This window comes from Lagenorhynchus albirostris, chromosome 3 (assembly GCF_949774975.1).
Source record: "Lagenorhynchus albirostris chromosome 3, mLagAlb1.1, whole genome shotgun sequence".
Classification (NCBI taxonomy): domain Eukaryota; kingdom Metazoa; phylum Chordata; class Mammalia; order Artiodactyla; family Delphinidae; genus Lagenorhynchus; species Lagenorhynchus albirostris.
In genome coordinates, this window is record NC_083097.1 from 163690096 (window position 1) to 163711017 (window position 20922).

Consider the following 20922-nt stretch of genomic DNA (forward strand, 5'->3'; position numbering starts at 1 on the left):
GGATGGGCACAAGTCTCCTAGGAGGGCCGCGGGAGAGCCATTATTTTCTTCTTCTTACTTACGTAGTACTCATGATCCACAAATGGATCTACAAAGCAGAAAGCATGCATTGTCCTGTGGTTGGCGTGTCTGTGAGGGCAGGGGCCCCAGTGCCTAGGGGGAGCCTGGTCTATGTCTTCTCCACAAGCGGCTGACCTGTGAATGGCCCAGGGAGACCATAGCCAGGCAGGGTGGGGGACTGTCTACAGAAGGAAAACCACTGGCTCTCTGCTCCAGCCACAGGCGCCTCCTCACCACGGTCCACCAGCCACGTGATCGGCCTCCATCACAGCACAGACCCCCTTCTCCCACACTCACTCTGCCACTCGCCTCGAACCCGCCGGCCACCTCCTGGACCCCTTGTCCCCAGATCTGCCCTTCACAGGGCCCCTCTTGAACGTCGCCTCCCCTGCCCTCTCACCACGGCTGACGCTGCCTGTCTGCCCTCTTCCAGGACGTTAATGTCACGTCCCACGAGGACAAAGGCTCCGAGACAGAGATTCGACCTGAGTTTGTGGAGTGACTGCCCGGGCAGCGGGCTCGCCGGCCCCTCCCAGACGCCCCCGCCCGCCCGCTCCGCCCCCCGCTTACCTGTCCTTGTACTTGATCACAGCGTCCACGATCTTCTTCATCTTCTTGGTGAGGTTGGGCGGGTTGGGGGAGAGCTTCTCGGCAGGCGGCCGGCCACGCTTCTTCTGCTTCTTGCTCTCGTCGTCCTTGTCGCGGCTGCGGGTGCTGGTGGTCGGGGTGGAGGGGCCGGCATCGCTGTCCCTCTTGCGCTTCCGCGATGATTTCTTCTGCCGGACCTCCTCTTCGATCTCCTCCAGCGTGCCCTCCTCGATGGCCTTCAGGGTCAATAGTGGTAAAAATAGGACAGCCAGCACCGAGGTCGACAAGCAGAGGCCGCGGCGCAAACCCGGGGGCCTGCCTGGGGTGGGACGCATGCTGGGGCTCTGGATGGGCTCCGAGGGCACGGGGGCCGTGAGGGCCAGCTCTGTCTCCCCGATGCCAGCCCACCCAAGCCAGTTCTTCGCAGATAAATGGCGTATGTTACAAATTTAAGTGTCACAGCCTCACTGTGCGAAGCCTGAAGAGTGGGCTCCTGTAAACCCTCCACCCAGAGTGACCCCGTCAACACTTCTGCTCTAGACCATGTTCCATGTTTTTAAAAAACTGTGGTAAGATACACATAACATAAAGTCAGCCGCTTCAAACACTGTCAAGTATGCAGTTCAGTGGCCCTGGGAACGCTCCTGCTGTGCAGCCGTCCCCACCCTCCACCTGTAGGATGTCCCACCTTCCCACGCACATGTGCACAATCGAGGCAGCACCGGGATCGAGCCACATACCACATCACGACTCATCTTTTTGCTTATTATGTCCTGGATATACTTCCTCTCGTTTTTCTGCAACATAATTTTTAATGCCTATTTAATAGTATTTCCTTGTAAAATGGGCCTTAACTTAACTTCCTCTGTAGTTGGGCATTTAGGTTCTTTCCAGTTTTGCAAGAATGGGTGGGTGGGCTATTCTAAGTACCGTCATAACTGACATTTGTCTTTCTTTTAGATAGATTCCTGAAAGTGAAACCGCTGGGTTGAAGAACACGAACGTGAGTGTTAACTTTAAAATAGTTCCGACGTATTAATTCTCAACGATAATAACTAACTTGCATGTTTTAGCCGTGAACACAAAGTGATGGGAAGCCAGGTTTCTACGGGGGCTTGGAATCAGAAACGGGAGTGGGGCCTGGACCCAAACGGATGCACTGGTTATTCATCTCAGTTACCAGCTGCATCTGAGTGCAGGTACAGGGCCAGGCACTGAACACAGCCCCTCATGGAGGGGAGACAGTAATACACAGCCCACAAACATGGTGACAAGTGTGCCGAGTGCCAAGAAGGAGGGTAAGAAGTGCTCTGAGAATGGTGGAGCAGATGTGTCCTGGTCAGGGTTTGGGAGAGCTTCCCAGAGGTGGGCACTTAAGATCTGAAGGGTCAGGGTGGTGGAAGGAGGCATCCACCATCCATGTCATCTTATGGGGTAATAGGGTTTTTGCAGATGTAATAGGTTAAGAATAGAGATGAGATCATACTACATTAGCATGGGCTCAAATCCAAGGAGTCAGAAAAGGCCGTAAGAGAGACACTGCGGACATCCATGTGAAGGCGGAGGCAGAGACTGGAGTGATGTGGCCACAAGCCAAGGAATACTGGGGCCACCGAAAGCTGGAAGAGGCAAGGAAGCAGCCTTCAGAGGGAACATGGTCCTGCTGACACATAGATTTCAGACTCCTAGCCTCCAGAACTGTGAGAGAATAAATTCCTATTGTGTTAAGCCACCAAGTTTGTGGTAATTGTTACAGCAGTCCCAGGAATCTAATACTGGGGTCTCTGGTCCTGTGCCCTAGACATGCAGGTCAGCCCAGAAGGGCAAGAGCCAAGTACATTCTACAGGGTTTGGGTACATATGGCATCAGAGTGGCTGCCAGAGAAGTGGTGCGAATTACATGTCCACCACTAAGACAGAGGAGTGCCTGATTTGAGTAAATATCTCTTTTATTAATGTAAATTTTATTGAGTATGATATATTAAAAAAATGGCAAGTGCTCAAATGGGAAAGAATAGACTTTTCAACAATGGTGCTGGGACAACCAGATAGCCACATGCAAAAGAATGAAGTTGGACCCTGACCTCACGCCATACGCAAAAATTAACTCAAAAACGATCAACGGTGGACTTCCCTGGTGGCGCAGTGGTTAAGATCCTCCTGCCAGTGCAGGGGACATGGGTTTGAGCCCTGGCCCGGGAAGATCCCACATGCCACGGAGCAACTAAGCCCGCGCACCACAATTACTGAGCCTGCGCTCTAGAGCCCAGGAGCCACAACTACTGAGCCTGTGTGCCACAACTACCGAAGCCCGCGTGCCTAGAGCCCATGCTCCACAACAGAGAAGCCACCGCAATGAGAAGCCCGCGCACCGTAAGAGTCCAACTAGAGAAAGCCCGTGAGCAGCAATGAAGACCCAACGCAGCCAAAAATAAATAAATAATTAAGAAAAAAAAAGGATCACGGATCTACATGTAAGAGCTGAGACTCTAAAACTCTTGAAAGGAAACACAGGGGTAAATCTTTGTGACCATCAATTGGCAATGGATTCTCAGGCATGCTACCAAGGCACAGGCGAAAAGAGACAAACAAATAAATTTGACTTCATCAAAATTTTAAAAATCTGTGCTTCAAAGGACAGTATCAAGAAAGTGAAAAACAGGGGCTTCCCTGGTGGTGCAGTGGTTAAGAATCCACCTGCCGATGCGGGGGACACAGGTTCGAGCCCTGGTTTGGGAAGATCCCACATGCCACGGAGCAACTAAGCCCGTGCGCCACAACTACTAAGCCTGAGCTCTAAAGCCCGCGAGCCATGACTACTGAGCCCGTGAGACACAACTACTGAAGCCCACGCACCTAGAGCCCGTGCTCTGCAACAAGAGAAGCCACTGCAATGAGAAGCCCACGCACCGCAAGGAAGAGTGGTCCCCGCTCACTGCAACTAGAGAAAGCCTGTGCGCAGCAACGAAGACCCGATGCAGCCAAAAAACAATGAATAAATAAAATAAATAAAATTTAAAAATATGTAAAAAAAAAGTGAAAAGCAAAGACAAAAACCACCCCACGGAATAGGAGAAAATATTTGCAAATCATATATCTGATAAAAGACTTTAAAGAAGATCTACAAATGGCCAAATAGTACGTGAAAAGGTGCCCAACACCATTAGCGCCACCACCACCCTCCCACCCCACCGGAAGCAATTCAAAACCACAATAAGATACCACTGCACACCCACTAGGATGGCTAGAATCAAAAGGCAAATAGAAAGTTATCAGCGAGGACCTGGAGAAACTGGAACCCTTCCGTGCTGCTGGTGGGAATGTAAAATAGTGCAGCCACTTTGGAAAACAGTTTTCGTTCCTCAAAAGGTTAAACAGAGAATTACCATTTGATCCACTCCTAGATACACACCCCAGAGAAATCAAAACATATGTCCTCACAAAACTTGTACACAAATGTTCACCACTGCATTATGCACAATAGCTAAAAAGTGGAAACAACTCCACGGTCCATCAACTAATGACTAGATAAACAAGTGTTGTATATTCTTATAATGGAACATTATCCAACCACAAAAAGAATGAAGTCCTGATATATGCTAGAACCTGGATGAATCTTGAAAATATTTTGCTAAGTGAAGAAACCCAGACATCAAAGGATCATATAATGCATTTCATTTATAGAAAAAAATTTTTAGGCAAAATTTTTTTTGCCTAAAAAATTTTAGGCAAAATTATTGAAACAGAAAAGTTGTTTAGCGGATGTCAAAGGCTAGGGGGAATAAAGGGATGGGAAGATAGCTAAAGAGAAAACAGTTTCTTTGGGGTGAGAATGTAGTAAGCTTCATTTGTGGTGATAGTTTCAGAACTCTGTGAATATACCAAAAATCACTGAACTGTACATCTTACACGGGTAAAGTTATTCCTCAAAGAAAGGGAGGAGGGAGAAAGAAATGCGCACCGACTATCATCATTAGCGTGTGGGCAGCTACTTTTTAAAGGGCACCCATTGTCTCAGTAATGCCGGGCTGGCAAAGGCCCCACGCGAGCCGTTTGGGACTGTGGTTGGTACGACGTTCCTTCATCCAAGGTTCTCTTCTGGGCCCTGGAGCCCTGGGCTGACGGCAGAGAATGAGACACACACATCCTCCCCCCCCCCCCCCCCGCCCCCGGCCCACCCGAGGTTCGGTGGTTCCTGGCATGTTTCAACAGCTCCCTCTGGTGCACAGCTCAGTGGGCGAGCTCGCAAGTCTGGGGTGTTCTGAGCTCCCAGGAGGGGACCAGGGCCACCTGGCCACATGGCTGAAAAAGCACTGGGGCTGCAGTTACTTAAGGGGAACCCCAGGGTGTGTGATAAGAGGCCTGGGGAGACAGCTGCTCATTCCAGGGTGTGGCGCTCAGCAGGGCGTAACCGAAAGCCGCCATCTGCCTTTCAGGAAGTGTTGTCTCAGGGACAACAACTCGAGGGTTGGACTCTTACTCATCACCTCTACACTCAGAACCCCTGGAGCAGGAATGGGGTCTGATTTGTCACTGTAACCCCAGTGCCAGGCCCCTGTGCAAATGTAGAGCGCCCTCGCTCGGGTGGGGTCGGGGGGCGGAATCAGGAGGACCAGCAGCCGCCCGCAGCCCTGACTCAGCTGTCGGCAGCTGCGAGGGCCGGGAGCCACCTGCTGAAAACAGGTGCTCGCATCACCTCCGTGAGCAGCTGGTGCCGGGAGCCTCGGGCGGGGGCTTCCTCCCTCTTCCCTCCCCACAGCTCCCAGGGGTGACGCAGGCAAAGGCGGGGCTGCCTGACCCCATCAGCAATCTCAACCATTTTGCAGGGTGACTTGACGATCCCCAATATATCCCTGGGTCCTCCGGTCAGCCCCATGCAAAGACTGGCAATATTTTGCTTAAACCTGACGCTGGAAGGGCCAACTCCACCCAGAAGTGGGTTTTGAGCAGCTCGGGAACCGCACAGGGGTGCCTTCCCGAGTTCCGTCAGGAGGAATTGAGTGAACCTGACCCCATGTGGGAAGGGTCGCTGTCGTGAGTGAAAACCGACCAAGAACGGCCGAAGGGTACTGCCCAGGATTCGGACGAAGGCCTCGATCCTGGCGGCCGAGCCCTGCGCTGCCCGAGCCCCGCCTGCGGCCCTCTCCGGCATGTACCTTGAGCCACTGCTTCTCGGTCAGCGAGTCGCTGTAGTCCACCTCCTTGCGATGGCGGGAGCCGCGGCCGAACATCTTCTCCTCCTCCTCCTCGCACGTCAGCCGCTCCACCTCTGCGTCGTCCTTGATGATCCACGAGGGGAGCTCATCCTCCTCCATCAGGCGTGGCTTCCGCTTGGGGTTGCGGGCCTCCTCGCGCCTGCGGTCCAGGTCCATGCGCTGTGGGGTGCGGGGCGGCAGGGACAGAGGGACAGGCGTCAGCACAGAGAGGACAGAGGAGATGGCCAGTGGGCACACGGAGGGGCACCCTGACCAGGGGCTGCTTCCCTGCCTCAGGACCATCGCTGCAGCGGTAGTTAAACAGCAACTTGGTCGTGCGGTGGCTGAGCTGGCTGGGCTGCCATGTCAGACCTTGGCTGGGGCTCTGCTTCAGGGGCAGAGAGAACTGGAAAGGACAGGAAGGTGGTGGAACGGGGGCTGAAATGGCGCAGCGGCTCCCCTGCCCCACTGAGGCGATACAGGCTCAGTGGAAGGCACAGGCCTGCTGGGGCCGAGGGCGCCCCCAATTCCCCCCGATTCCGTGCCCACGAGGGGCAACAGGGCATCTGAGACCGAGGCCCTCGCCAGTCCCTCAGTCTTGGACAGTGTGGCTCCCTCTGAAAGGGAGCCTCAAGGACAACAGGCATTGGCCAGACGGAGGGCCATAAACTGGAGCAGGGCTGGGCGTGTACGTGTGTCCTGCCATCCCTATGACACACTTAGGAGGCCACAGAACAAAAATGGGTCAGTTAGGAGCCATGGAGGGGCCACCCTGAGGGCTGCCCCCGGCCCCGTTACCCGCTGGGGATGCCACTGTCACAGACCTTTTGCTCTGTTCGGTGTCAGCAGGGAAGGGGGCGGTGTGTGTGTGTGTGTGTGTGAGCTCCACTGCACATGGTTCACACAGGCGGGGAACCAAGCCCCTGAGGGTGCGCGGGGCCCGAGTGCCTGCGGCGCTCACCATGAACAGGTCGAACTCTTCCTCATGCCGGGCAATCATCTGGTTCACCGTCTCGTCGTCAGGCACCTCGTCTTCTTCCTACAAGATGTCACACGTTTAGTTGGAGTGCGGGGAGGCCGGGGTGGGAGGCGGCCGGGCTCGGAGGCGAGCGGCGGCGGTCCATGGGAAATGAGCTGGCGGTCCCAGTCCGGCTGCGGTGGATGGGGACCCACACGGCAGCGAGAGACGCACACGCACACGCACACGCACGCTCCGTGGGATCAGGGCCCTTGCTGGCCATCTCAGCCGAGAAGCCGAGGATTGAATGGGCATGGAGACTGAACTACCCCTCTCACCTTTAGAGGTGGCTCCTCCAAGTCGGGGTTGACGCCCGCTGGCGGAGGGGCAGTGTGGGCGAAGCTGGCACTGCCGCTGCCCGTGCTGCAGTGTCTGCTCTGTGGATAAATAGAGGACTTCAGTCTCCAGGGCTGTCAATCCGGCATCTTTCACCAGCAGTTTAGAAAAAAAAAACCACTTCAAAGAAAAAGCAAGTACTCATCCTCTTTCCTTTCAGCCCACACTCCCTTTACTCCAAAGGGATGCAAAAAAAATAAGAGTGCAAAAAAGGTAAAAAAACAAAAATGAAAGCCGCTCATGCGTCCACCACTCACGCCGGGGAGGGGGTCGGGGCTGGCGCTGCCCTCACCTCGTCCTGCTCCTCGTGCTCGAGGATGGCCTGGAGGAAAGCGCGCCTCTCGTGGCTGGAGGACTTCTGGTCGAACATGCCGGCCTGGATCACCTTCTGGTCGACGTTGAGCTTGTACTTGGCCGCAGCCAGGATCTTCTCTTCCACGCTGTTGACCGTGCAGAGGCGGAGCACACGCACCTCGTTCTGCTGCCCGATGCGGTGGGCACGGTCCTGCGCTTGCAGGTCCTGGGGAGAGAGATGCCGGTCAGTCCCAAACAAGCTCTTTAAATCGTTAAGGGACGGTGGATCACTGGATGCCACTGGGAAAGGCAGGGGTCTTCCAATTCTCGGGCGCCCGCCTGGCTGTTCTGCCCGCCACAGCCAGAAGCTGCACAGGCCAGAAGCTCAGGAACAAGACCTGGAGCCCGTGCCAGGATGACTTGACCCCAAATTCCTGCAGAAGCGTCACTTTCTACCTTCACTGGGATTTGACGGATACTCAGGAAGAAACCGTGGTTGTAGAGGGCCACCCCAGGGGGTTATACCCCAGCAGCTCCTCTCACAGCTGCACAGGGCCCCTTGGATGCCCCGGGCAGGGCCTGGCTTGGCGTGGCTGTATCACAGCGAGGGCACTGTTCACAGAATGACGCCAAAGCTGGGCAGCACCACGTTGATGCCTGGTTTGATTGGAGGCCCTGCCACGCAAGCCAGGCCCAGGCCCCACCTCTCGGAGCCTCAGGATCCACTCTGCTGACACCAGCCCGTCTCGTGGCTATCGTGTGTGAGAGGAGCCAACGGGCATCGGGTGCTCAGGCCAGTGCCTGTTGTGGAGCAAGCGCCCATAAAGTGGCAGGTATGGCGCCAACGCTGTATCATCACGCCCAGCGTAGACCCAGGAGGGGCTACGAGATCCTGTGTCTGGGGCCTGCAGCCGTGTGGGGCTGACCTCCAGATCTGCACCTCATGGGGGCAGCAGAGGCCACACCTGGTGGGAACAGGCGTGCTTTGTGTCCACGGTTCGTACCCTCAACCCTGCCCCGCAGCTCAGCCAGCGTGATTCCTGGCTCTGCAATGTGCTTCATGACCTCTGATGCCCCCCGGGTGTGGAGGAGGACAGGGCTCCACGGGGATCTCTCCCCTCGACAGCCTGTGGGTGGGGGAAGCACACTCGGACCACCTCTCAGGAAACAGGCCGGTCATCGAGGTCCGGGCAGCAGCCACACCCCAGGCTGGCGCAGCAACCATCCCAGGCACTCGTCTGTCAGGCGCCCGTGGTTTACACACCGATAACCAGCTCTGCTGGGCTGTGGAGAAGGGCTCGCTCGCACCGTCAACAGGAGTGAAAGCTGCAGCAGCCTGCTGGAGGCCACTGTGGCAGAACCAACCAGAACGTGAAGGGACAGGCCTGTGGACCGAGCAATCCCACCTCTCAGGCTTGGCCTGGCTGGTGCCCCAAGACAGGGACAAGGTTCCCCAAGGGGAACAGAAAACCCGGACGTCTGCCAACTGGGATTTGAGTCAAAAATCCTGGGGCCGGGCTTCCCTGGTGGCGCAGTGGTTGAGAGTCCGCCTGCCAACGCAGGGGACGCGGGTTCGTTCCCCGGTCCAGGAAGATCCCACGTGCTGTGGAGTGGCTGGGCCCATGAGCCATGGCCACTGAGCCTGCGCGTCCGGAGCCCGTGCTCCGCAACGGGAGAGGCCACAGCAGTGAGAGGCCCGCATACCGCAAAAAAAAAAAAAAAAAAAAAAAATCCCGGGGCCACCATATGCCAAGATAGCTGGCTGCTGAGGAAGCGGCTGGGGAGAGTCCCCATGTGCTTGCATGGAGACATGAACACACCAGCTGCTGGCGGGAAGAGACACGTGCTGGAACATGCCGTGTTCATGTCAAAGCCAGAATATATGTGTGTACACGGGTAGATGCTGGCTCAGAGAAGAGCGGGGTTGGTGGGGAAGGGGAAAAATGGACTCTTTAATTTGTTACTGTCACTTATTGGTATTTGCATTTGAAAAAATTACTACTTTTATAGTAAGACGCAAGAGGTAAATACTTACTTTAAAGCTACTGTACCAGGGCTTCCCTGGAGGCTCAGCTGTTAAGAATCTGCCTGCCAGTGCAGGGGACATGGGTTCAAGCCCTGGTCCGGGAAGATCCCGGAGGTGCCGCGGAGGAACTAAGCCCGTGTGCCGCAACTACTGAGCCTGTGCTCTAGAGCCCACGAGCCACAACTACTGAGCCCACATGCCACAACTACTGAAGCCCGTGCGCCTAGAGCCCATGTTCTGAAACAAAGAGAAGCCACCACAACAAGTAGCCTGCACACTACAAGGAAGAGTAGCCCCCTGCTCGCTGCAACTAGAGAAAGCCCACACGCAGCAACAAAGACCCAACGCAGCCAAAAAATAAATAAATAAATTTATAAACAAACAAACGAACAAAAAACTACTGCATCTATAAAATACCACATCCCTGTTATCTACAGGCACGGAGCCCTGTGCAGGGTATGTGGATAAGAAACAAGGGCAGCAGTGCACAGAGCACAAAAAGTACGCCCCAGTGTGGTTTTAAGAGGCGCCAGCATGAGAGCTGGGCCAGAACATGGCCAGGAAGGACCTGCATGACTAAAACAGTGACCATTACTGCCAGCTGATAGGACTGGGGCATCTTCCACTTTCTTTGCACATTTACGCGACACCAGAATTCTTTTTGTTTTTTTGGCTGTGCCATGTGGCTTGTGGGATCTTAGTTCCCTGACCAGGGATTGAACCCAGGCCCTCTGCAGTGAGAGCGCAGAGTCCTAACCACCCGACCACCAGGGAATTCCCAGGATTATTATTTTTTTTTTTTTCCGGTACGCGGGCCTCTCACTGTTGTGGCCTCTCCCATTGCGGAGCACAGGCTCCAGACGCGCAGGCTCAGCGGCCATGGCTCACGGGCCTAGCCGCTCCGCGGCATGTGGGATCTTCCCGGACCGGGGCACGAACCCGTGTCCCCTGCATCGGCAGGCGGACTCTCAACCACTGCGCCACCAGGGAAGCCCAGGATTATTTTTTTTTAAATAACAACGGAACATGAATTTTTTCATAATCAGAGCAAAAAACTAGTTTCTTTTTGAGAAACAGAGGAAAGTAACTGCTCTCTGGGCTTCTCTCCAGGGGCCTCCGGGACTCCAGGAGAATGTCAAGAGGCCAGCGGACACTCATGCTAGTGGGCATGGTCTCCCTGAGGCTTCGAGCCCCTCCCCCTAGGGGGCCTGAGAGCTGTTACCTGGTGGGGGTTCCAGTCACTGTCGAATATGATAACAGTGTCGGCTGACTGGAGGTTCAGACCCAGCCCCCCAGCCCGGGTGCTGAGCAGGAAGATGAAGTACTCGGAGCCGGGCTCGTTGAAGGTCTTCAGCAGCATGCCCCGGTCCTCCGCTTTAGTGGTTCCTGCCGGCGGGTGGGGAGAGCAGGGTTATTAGCAAGGTGACCGTGGCGGGTGGAGGGGGGGCGGGCGGTGGTGCAGAGGAGACAGAGGAACACCTACATCAGGGAGCAGGTATAGAGTCCACAGCCGTCCAACTCGGGCCACCCAAGCCATGGACACTCGCTCAACACGTGGCCATGAGTGGTGACTGGCGAACAACTCAGATTTACGGTGACACTACTGACCGCCAGTCCTCCCACCCCAGGAGAAGAAAACGAGCCCCAATGGGCCTCCGGTGTCTCCTCCGTGTAAATCGGGGCTGCTGTGGGAACTAAGTGGGCAGGTGCTGGAGCACAGTGCCCGGCACCCAGCAGACACCCAGGCAATGGGGCTGCCCAGTGAGTCGCCACCACCTGCCCTGCCCAGCTGTCCAGGCGGTGGGGGGAGACACTGCAGCAACACTGTTAACGCCGTGCCCCCAAACCCACGTGGGGTTTCCAGGCGGGCAGACGGGGCTGCTATGGTATCGAACAACTGGCCAGAGGGCTGGCGCCTGCCTCCATCCTACTGTGATGGGTTTTCTCCATTCACAAAGGGAATCATCTACAGGCGAGCACACGGGGGGCTTACAATGGAGACTTGTTTCCCTCTGGGCAGGATGGCTCCCCTCTCCATGGAGCCACAGGGACTAATGTGATGGCCCAGGACATGATCCTCAGCACCGTGATGCTCAGAGGGGCATCTAAGCTCCTCGGGCTACGGCCAGCCTGGGGAGCAGAGGTGCCTCTGGGGAAATCAGGTGTCATTCTTGGTGTTGCTTCCAGCCACTCTCCTACACGTCACAATGAACAGCATGGAGGCCTGATGCCCACTGGTGCCTGGGCTGCCCCAGTTCCAAGGAGGGGCTGAGGCAGGCCCAGGTGGAGGGGCCGATCCCAGATGCCCGGCCTGCACCCTCACTCTCGGCATTCTGAGAGCAGAAGGTTCCACTCCACGTGTCACCGAGCCCCCACCGTTGCCGTTCTTCTTTTTCCTTCTGGCTGCACTGTGTGACACGCGGGACTTTAGTTCCCCGACCATGGATTGACCCTGGGCCCCCTGCAGTGGAAGAGCGGAGTCCTAACCACTGGACTGCCAGGGAATTCCCCCCCTTTGCCTTTCTTTCCCAGAGCTTCTGCTCATGTGGCAGTGACCACATGAGGTACCCAGAGATGCAGCCACAGCCAAGCAAACAAAAGTCCTCATCCTAGATAGAGGACTCTCATCATGGAGGAAAAAAAAAGGGGGGGCGGGCAAATGGATGGGCGCTGGGGTGGGTGGGAACACACTCTTCACGTTTGGCCTGTCCTCTAGGGGGCGGGGCAGTGACACAGACAAGGAGTAGCGCTCATGAAGGCTCAGCCCCTGAAGGACAGAGAGGCCACTGGGGAGGCCAGCACACAGAGGGAGGGGCGAGGTGAGCCTGGCCACGCAGGCCTTCCAAGCCATGGGAAGCACCTGAAGGAGGGAGGTTTGAGGGAGGACCTGACCACAGCTGTGTTTGTAAAGGTCGCCCTGGACAGAATTCCAAGAACAGGCCGAAGGAAGGCAAGACGGGGATGCAGCAAAGGTTCTGGGTGGGAGTGGGGAGGGCAGAGACCGACAGACAGATCCGCCCAGCAACCTCGTGTCTGAAAAAAACAACAGTTCCACAAGATGTACCGTGAAAGACACAATGGGGGCAAAAAGGTTTGGGGTGTTGGCCGTGGATGCACATAGCAACGAGCTTAAATAAAGGCTCTGAGAAGTGTGGTTTATCCCACACTTCTTAACTGTGTTTACCCTGGAGGCCCCCAAGTTCATTTTTCTCGAGAGCCCCATTCACTCCATCTGACAGAGGGTGGGGGGCTCCCTCTAGGGTCTTCCCGGTCAGTTGACACGTGTCAGAGCACAGGTCCTGCACACTGTCAGCATCTCACTCAGCCCCCTCCTCCCCGGAGCTCCTGCGTGCTGGGAACAAGGCAGAAACAGGGCTTCTTATGAGTGCATGTGGTCACAGTCAGTGCTGTTCCCAGGGAACTCGCCGATATCACCCCTGCAGCATTGGTTTTCCTCCCTCCCTTCCTCCCTCCCTTTCCTGCTTCTCTCAGTGCTCACAGTTCCGGCATGAACGGGCCCGATTCCAGCTCCAGAGCCACCCAGGCGGTGGAGAGAAGAGCATGTTGCTCACAGCAGCCTAATGAAATTTCACCCCCAGACCCCTGGGGGAAAAGACAAGCTGCTTCTCTGTTCGGGACACTGAGCAGGTAGGTGGAAGGAAAGCCCGGAGGGGATGGCTAAGAATGAAGCCAAAATGGAGGACAAAGAGCCAGGAGCTCCAGAAAAGCCCCTCTTAACACTATCTGGGCACCTGGATCCAGCTGTGCCTGAAGCAACCCTTGAGGTTCAGTTATGTGAGTCTATCAAGACTTCCTTCTTTATGCCCACAGGATATGGGTTTCTGTCACTTCCCACCATAACAGGACCGTAGAGCAACCCTTAACCACTGGACTGGAAGCAGCGTTATGGTGCAAACACCATGAGCCTCACAATCAGGAGATCCAGCCATGATACTCCCAGGGCCCTCCCTCCCATTCCCGCAAGCCTGTGTCACTGAGTGAGCCGCTATGCCCACTCCTGCCGCTAGACCTAGAGAAGCTTTGGCAGCAGCGGATAACGAGGCCGCCCTTTAACAAACGTCTCTCTCCCGATTGTACTCACCATCGAGCCTGAGGTATTTAAAGCCGCGATACGCAAAATAGTCTTCCATGATCGTCATGAGGGAGGTCATCTGACAGAACAGCAGCACTTTATGGTTGGTGGCCCGGAGTTTGGGAAGAATTCGATCGAGCAGCTCAAATTTCCCCGAGGCTCGGTACAGGTCCAGCCTGCGGAGTGGAGGGGGTGGGGAAGGACACACACACCACATGAACCACAGCGCCCTGCAGGCAGGTCAAGGAGGACGTGCGCTCCCATGCCCAGGCTACCTGAGCCGGCCTAGGCAGGCTGGCCACCAGGCTCGGGGGCACACAAGTGCTTCCATGGCAGACTACCCCCGTGCCCGCCCCTGCCCCCCTCCCCCCACCAAAGTTTCAGCAAAGCCATTTCAACCCAACTAAAATAAACTTGGTCATGAAATTACTGACCAGCTTGGATACTTGTAAGAGCGAAAGAAGGTGCTATTTATTAGTAAAGATCCTGGGACAATGGGCATGGACAGGGGCTGCCCCGGGAAGCCAGGCCTCCTGTTTAAGAACTTTCCAAGAGCAGAGGCTCCCAGTGGAGAGTGCCCACACTGCACCACACACAGGGCTAAGGGCCACTGCAACTTCTGTCATTCGCTCCTGGTTTATAGATGTGGAAACTGAGGCTGGGGGACAGTGTGACACGGCTGCTGACCTGCCAGGGCCGGGCTCAAACCCAGGTCTGTGGGACCCCATTATGCAATTTGGTATAAAGAACTACACAGCTAAAGAACCTTTTGCCCTTCCATTCGGTGCCTCTGCTCTAGGAAATAGTTTACTATCCCAGAGAAATAATGGTGGCTTTAGGGTTAAGAATGTTTTAACGGTGAAACCTTGAGGCAGCATTTGTGTCCCAACACCAGGGCTGAACGATGCCTGGGCTGAGCTTTATAAACAACGCTGGAGAAAACACCCCCAGAGCAAGGTGCGTGGCGCACTGTATAAAGAGTATCCCTCTGTTGGTGGGCAGAGTTTAGAGTCAGAGTGGTTAAGAAAGCTGTCACAGGTCACAGAGCCCAGAGGTGGGGCCTGGAAGCCAGGTGTGGTCACCTCTCCAAGTGGAGAATTTTTATTCTCTTCTTTGGGTTCATCTATGTTTTCAAAGTTTTCTGCCAGGAATATACTGCCTTTGAAATCAGACAAGTATAACAACAGAAATAAAGCCAACCGAAGAGAGAGAGACTGGCACACAGATGGTCTGCCCACCCCGTTAAGCTAGGAAGATTCTCACCCTTGGACGATGCCACCGGTAAATCCCAGGTGCTCGGAAAAGGACTCCTGCGATGGAATGAGAGGCGGGTCAATGCGGGGCAGGAAAAGACGGCCAGGCCCCATGCCTCCGAGCCCTCCCACCCATGCTCAGCGATCGCCCACGGTGGCCCCACAGATGCTGAACACAGCTTTTCTATCCCACTGACACCCCTTCCGTCATGACCTAACATTCTTAACCACGGAAAGGAGCACGCGAGGACGGCGCGCGCCTGAGACCGCACCTGGTGAGCTGAAATGGAAGCCCAGGGGCCTCTGGCATGACCCCGGAACTTTATGCCAGAATGTACGGACATATGTGTGCTTTTCAGAAGCAAGCATCCAGACTCTCAAGGGTACTGGGGCCCAGAGCCGTCAGGAAGAGGGACGCTGCTCTCCATGCTCTGCCCAGGATGGCCCCACGTGTCACCGAGTGGGGAAGGCTAGTAACCAACAAGCAGAGGCAGCACAACCCCACCGCGGGGGAAACGACTCCAGAGAACAGCCTCCGAAGGCTTTGGCGGTTACCTGAGGTGGGATTTTCATTTCTCTTGCATATTTCCCTACAGTTTGGATTCTTTACAATATATAAGCTCTTGCAAACAAAAAAATCCATAAAAAGGCAAATGTACAAGCATCATCTAGTCTAAACCTTACAAGCTCTTTTTCTCTAAAGTTGCCAGAGAGAAGTGAACTAGCTCTGTCTAGGGGCTAGGCGCAGACAGACCCCTCTGAGAGCAGGGCCCTGTGCAGGGCTGAGGCCCACGAGCTCCGGGTACCGCTGGGCCTGCCGCCCCGGCCCTGGGCCTCACCTCGATGTGCTGGAACATGTACGGGTGGTTGCAGATCTTCCTCAGCTGCATGATGGTGTTCATCAGGGTCTTGGTGCCACCTTTGCCCTGAGGAGGCAGAAGAGAGGCTCCCAGATCGGTCTTGTCCCGGGGTGGGGTGGGGTGGGGTTGGGGGAGGAGGCGTGGAAGAAGGACGTGAGAGGAGCTGTGGCTTGTGGCAGAGGAGACGGGGCGTGTGCAGCTGGCTCCTGTCGGGGCTCAGAGGCCTGAAGCCAGCAAGAAGCCAGCGCTGGGGCAAGCGGAGACCCCCTGGCACCCTGGAGGGTGGAGGGTGGAGGGTGAGGAGGGGCCGGCGGGACGCAGGGGAAATGTGACTGGCAAAGAGCTGAGGGTGGATCACAAACACTTTGTGAGGCCAGCTCTGTGGGCACTGGGGGGAGTCCCCGGGGCGGGGCTGCAGCCAGACGGCTTAGGAAGATCTCTGGCTACAGGGTGAAGGAAGGATGCCGGGGTGGGTGCCGTGGGCCAAGAAGAAAACCAGGAAACAGGGTGCTGCAACAGCTCGGGTAAGAAAGGGCCCAAACGAAACATCTGGAAGAGAAAATGGGGTGGCAGGGCCAAGCCCGAGGCCGCGGTGGCAGAAGCAAGGGATCTGGGAGGACAGCTGCAGTCCTGGTGAGGGGAGCAGGGGCGGGGGAGCCCAGGTCCTCAGAGGGGCCGGAAGGCAGCAGCCTGCCTAGCTCCCACCTCCCCACCGTAAACTAACGTCACCCCAACGCCACGTAATGACGAGGGAAACGGGCTCAGTGGCCCTGGCCGTCGAGGCTCTTTCCCAGCTGGGAAGGTGGGACTCCCTAGAATATTCTAACGGCTGGGGTCCGTGCTGGGCCCCCCACTTCCGACTGATGCATCCACGGGAGAGAGCACTTCATGAGCAGAGGACCCCAGGCTGCTGACTGGGAGGCTCGGGGGCCTCCCTGGAAACGGGCCATCAGCCTCTGCCCCCTCAGCCTTATGGACTGGACCCATCCACACCAGCTGTGATTTAAACCAGGCCCAGTCAACACCCTCGGGACCACGGCCAGATGGGGCCTCGGCCACGACTATCACCTCCGAGGAGGCGAGAGCCTGCTGCTTACAGTGTGCAAAAGCCCCGCACCCAGTGGCCCCCCAGTGCGCCTGCTGTGGACACCCGGGGGGGAAGGGGGGCCCCGGGCCAACCTTCTTATCCTTTTCAGAGCCATCGGTGAGCAGCACCCCCTTGGCCTGCATGTGCCGGTAAAGCACGCGCTGCAGCGCGGACATGTCGCACTTGATGACGTACTCCACCTGCAGGGCACACACCGCCGTCAGCCGGAACTGGAGCCGAGGGTCCCGGAGCCCAACGCCCAGCCTGGGCCCGTCTCTGATCGCCCAGCCTCTCAGAGGCATCCTGGGCCCTGGACTGTGTGCTCTGATCAGGGCACACAGGGGTGACCGTGAGGAAACCCCATACCCAGGGGGACGAGGCGAGATGGGATGTGGCAGATGCACCAGGGCAGAGAAATGTGGGGGGCTTCCTGGGCCAGATGGGGCAACTCGACTACCTTCCAAAGGCCTGCCCACAGCCGGCCAAGAAACAAAGTGCAAATGTGACTGGGGGGGGCGACTGGCCAGGGACCCCAAGCCCACCCAGGGGAAAGGGGAGGGGGCCCTGGGGGGACTTAGTACTCTAACTTAGCACACCTGCCTTCCACTTGAGAGACCCAGTGAGGGAGAGTCGCCAACCCCAGGCGGGATCGACTCCTGAATGCCGAGGCAAGACCAGGGCCAGGCCTGGGACCCAGGGGAGCCACCTGACTGGGCCCACCCCAGGGAGGCCCCCTGGACGATGCCGCACTGGGACTTCCGCTCAAAACAAACATGGTACGTGGAATTCCCTGGTAGTCCGGTGGAGGACTCGGCACTTCCACTACCGGGACGCCAGGGTTCGATCCCTCGTCAGGGAACTAAGATCCCACAAGCTGTACAGCGTGGCCAAAAAGAAAAAAACTAAACGTGGTACCTTTTCAGGTAACTGAGCCTCGACTTCCTTCTTGAGCCGCCGGAGCAGGAAGGGCCGCAGCACTTTGTGGAGACGACGGATGATGAGAATGGTTTCCTCCTCGTTCAGGTCCACCTGGCAGCCCCAACAAGACATGACAACCAAGCGTTACCTCCAAAGGAGGGGACAGGGATGCAGCGAAGGGCCATCTGGAGTCACCCTGTGCTCAGCACCTCCTCTTCAGACTACCCTAAGCTTCACAGGAGCCTAGCAGGGCAACCTCTTCCTCTGAAAAACTGCAAGGATCTAAGACCTTCCATGGAGGTCCTGGGACACGGAAGCCAAGGCCCCAGGGCACCATGAAACACAGCAGCATGCTGCATCGCTTCCCCAAGAGTAACAAACCCACGTGCCTGGAATCCTGCCAACACATCCAAACGAGATCCAGACAGCACTGCGGGGGCCACGCGGATAGAGCGTGTGGTGTAACTGGGGGGTGCTCCAAGAGGGCTCTGTCACTGGAAGCCCAAATCAACTCTCATTTTGGCCTGGGTGGGGACGGACGGAAAGAAATGCTGCTCTCCCAGGGGACCTGCTACTCTGATAAAAATGTGAATTAAAAAAATTTTTTTAAGTGAAAACATGACATCTGAACTTTTCTTCTCTGGGTCCCTTTGGGCAGAGCTTTTGCTCAACTTGAAAATACGTGAAACCAGAGTATTTGTTCCTCAGCTCTTGGAGGAGGCGGTCCCTGGGAATCTGAAAACTGGGGGCTCCTTTATTATGAGATCCTTGGAAAGGCCTCAGTTTCTCCTTCAGGAGGGCTTCTGCCTCAGCCGGTACCAAGGAGGCGGGATGATGCTGACAGAGGCCCCCCTGTAAGAGCTGAGGAACAGCTGTCCCAGACTTGCCTCAGGAAAATCCGCTAACTGGGAACGAGTGAGCTGGGGCACGGCTGCCGTGGGCGGTGACGCTCAACGTTAAGCCCTGCGATCGTGCCCACCTCCTCGGTCATCAGGCTCAGGCCGCTGACCTCCTTCAACAGAAAACGCGGCGGCCACAGACACACCAACGCCACTCCCAGCCACGCAGACATTGAGAGACACTGGCCACAACCCACAGCCGTCTTTAAAAACAAAAGGGACAGAATCTGACCATGTTACTCCTTTCACTGAAACCATCCAAGCTACCCGCTGCCCTCAGGGTGAAAATTAAACTCTCCTCAGGCCCTCCAGCTGCACCTTCACACCTCAGGGCCATATTCCTTGCTGTCCCCTCCCTGTGCCTGGGACACAGGGTCAGGGAAGCCCCAAGCATCCCCTGGGATTTCTCTGCCCTTCTCCTCTGGGGTCCCTTGGTGCCAGGGCTGCCCTGTGCTTTGCTGGGCCGGCTGTGGTGGGCACTCAACCCACAACGACCCAGGGAAGCCAGCTGGGCCGGGACCATCAACTTGGAGGGTCCTCGGAGCTGCTTGTGGCCGAGGCTCATGGCTCCCCACTCCACCCCCCACCACCACGTGGCTGGTTGCACACCCACCTTTTCCCCGGTCATGGCAAAGGGCGCATTGAACCACTGCTCAAAGGTGCTGCAGCTCTTGAAGATGGTGGGCAGCAGGAAGTTGAGGAGCGCCCAGAGCTCAGGGAGCTTGTTCTGCAGCGGCGTGCCCGTCAGCAGCAGGCGGCGGGGGGCCACGTAGTGCGTGTTGAGGACCTGCGTCAGCTTGCAGTGGTGGTTCTTCATGCGGTGGCCTTCGTCCACAATCATGTACTTCCAGCGGATCTGCGGGCCGAGAGCAGGAGGTCAGGGGAGGACAGGCAGCGGCGCTGCCCACCTGGGTGAGGACCTCACGGCCATTAGGCAAGAAGGCTCTGGTCAGAACGGCCTGCTGAGCTGGAGAACGTGAGCACAACAGCCCCTGATAAGGGATCAGCTCACACCGCAGCCCCTGTAAAGCAGGGGGTGAAGACGGACACGCGGACAGCGAGACACGGCTGTGACCTGCGACTGGGTGAACAAATCCAGGGGCAGAAAAGTACTTTGGTTTCCCAAGAAAGTTATGTATGCTAGTACATGACACAGAAAAACACCCCAAATAACAACCCCCCTGCTGATCAGAGGCCCTCAGGGGTGGGGTCTTCAGGGGACTTGGTTCAGCAACGGGTGCATTTCCAATCAGTAGGCGGCAGCTCTAAGGCAGGAGCAGCACAGGTGGGTTCAGATGGGGGCCCCGGCTGCGCCCCAGAGCCTGTCAGTGGCCACACGGCTGGTGGACACAGGTTAGATGTCGATTCTAACCATGAGTGTGAGTCTGCGGGCAGGAGCCGCAGGTGTAAATCCCTATTTACATGTGACTGTGACGAGCTTCAGAGCCACTCTGGCTTTGGCTTCTTTGGCACGGCCTGGCTGAGGAACTGCCCATCAGGTGTCCCAGACGAAAAGGGCAGAACCGACTGGGGTGGGGCCTAGCAGCCACTTCCCACGAGGAACCCCCATGGCAGGGGGTTTACGTTAATTAAAGCCACGGTCAGACAAACACAGGATTTTCAGAGCCCCGTTCTCATGCTTGGGATGGGCCTGGCTTTGTACTGGGTCAGAAGGGTGAGGCTACACACTGGACACCAGCTCCCTGGGCCCCAGTTTCCTCATCCGTAGCTCAGAGATGCACATCAAGCACCAAATGTCATCAGTACGACCAAAGCCGACAGGTGTGGTAACACGTAAACATCTCCTCCATCCACTGGGTCAAAAACTCCACCACTTGACTTAATCCCCTACACGGTTAGTGAGGCCAGATGCAGCACCTTCTGGCTTGACCCCTTCCCAAACCGGGAAAAGAGCTTTTTGTAGGCGAGGGATGGTGCCTGTCTCCTATCTGGGTCATGGTTTATTCTTGGTAATTCCCTGATGGCCCAACTAGAGCTGCCTTCACAACTGTGTCAGCTAAGAGGCTGCCCCGCGTGCACAGCCCCCACTGAATGCGCCAACCCAGCGGTCCAAGGCTGAGAGAACACACAGGACATCAGAGTGCTTGGACCTGGATACCAAATCCCTCCTGCTTCGTGGGCCGCTTTCCTGTAGGCTGTGGTAGGGAGACATGGCCACCAGGGAGGGAGGTCTGAGGCCTCTAGAGACAGGCGGAGACAAGGGGGGCCTCACCACAGCCCTGCCAGGGACACGGCAGGCAAGACAGGTGGGTCGAGAGTCACCGCGTGTGACCA

General features: G+C 56.5%; 1 protein-coding gene across 22 annotated transcripts in view; it reads right to left on the reverse strand.

The window, feature by feature from the left end:
* The window catches only part of SMARCA4 (SWI/SNF related, matrix associated, actin dependent regulator of chromatin, subfamily a, member 4), an 87401-nt gene that overhangs the window by 15968 nt on the left and 50511 nt on the right, over positions 1-20922 (reverse strand). For 7 of the 22 annotated variants that reach the window (XM_060145128.1, XM_060145129.1, XM_060145135.1 and 4 more), the window contains 14 exons: positions 19241-19483; positions 18708-18830; positions 17726-17839; positions 16903-17010; positions 15703-15789; positions 14874-14920; positions 13620-13786; positions 10740-10903; positions 7490-7717; positions 7140-7238; positions 6805-6882; positions 5805-6023; positions 1389-1445; positions 631-884 (listed from right to left, as the gene is read on the reverse strand). In XM_060145128.1, the coding sequence (XP_060001111.1) occupies positions 631-884; positions 1389-1445; positions 5805-6023; positions 6805-6882; positions 7140-7238; positions 7490-7717; positions 10740-10903; positions 13620-13786; positions 14874-14920; positions 15703-15789; positions 16903-17010; positions 17726-17839; positions 18708-18830; positions 19241-19483 (1988 nt within the window). Of the gene's footprint in view, positions 1-630; positions 894-1388; positions 1446-5804; positions 6024-6804; positions 6883-7139; positions 7239-7489; positions 7718-10739; positions 10904-13619; positions 13787-14873; positions 14921-15702; positions 15790-16902; positions 17011-17725; positions 17840-18707; positions 18831-19240; positions 19484-20922 lie in introns of those variants that run through there. The other 15 variants (XM_060145145.1, XM_060145140.1, XM_060145144.1 and 12 more) reach the window with 9 other exon arrangements.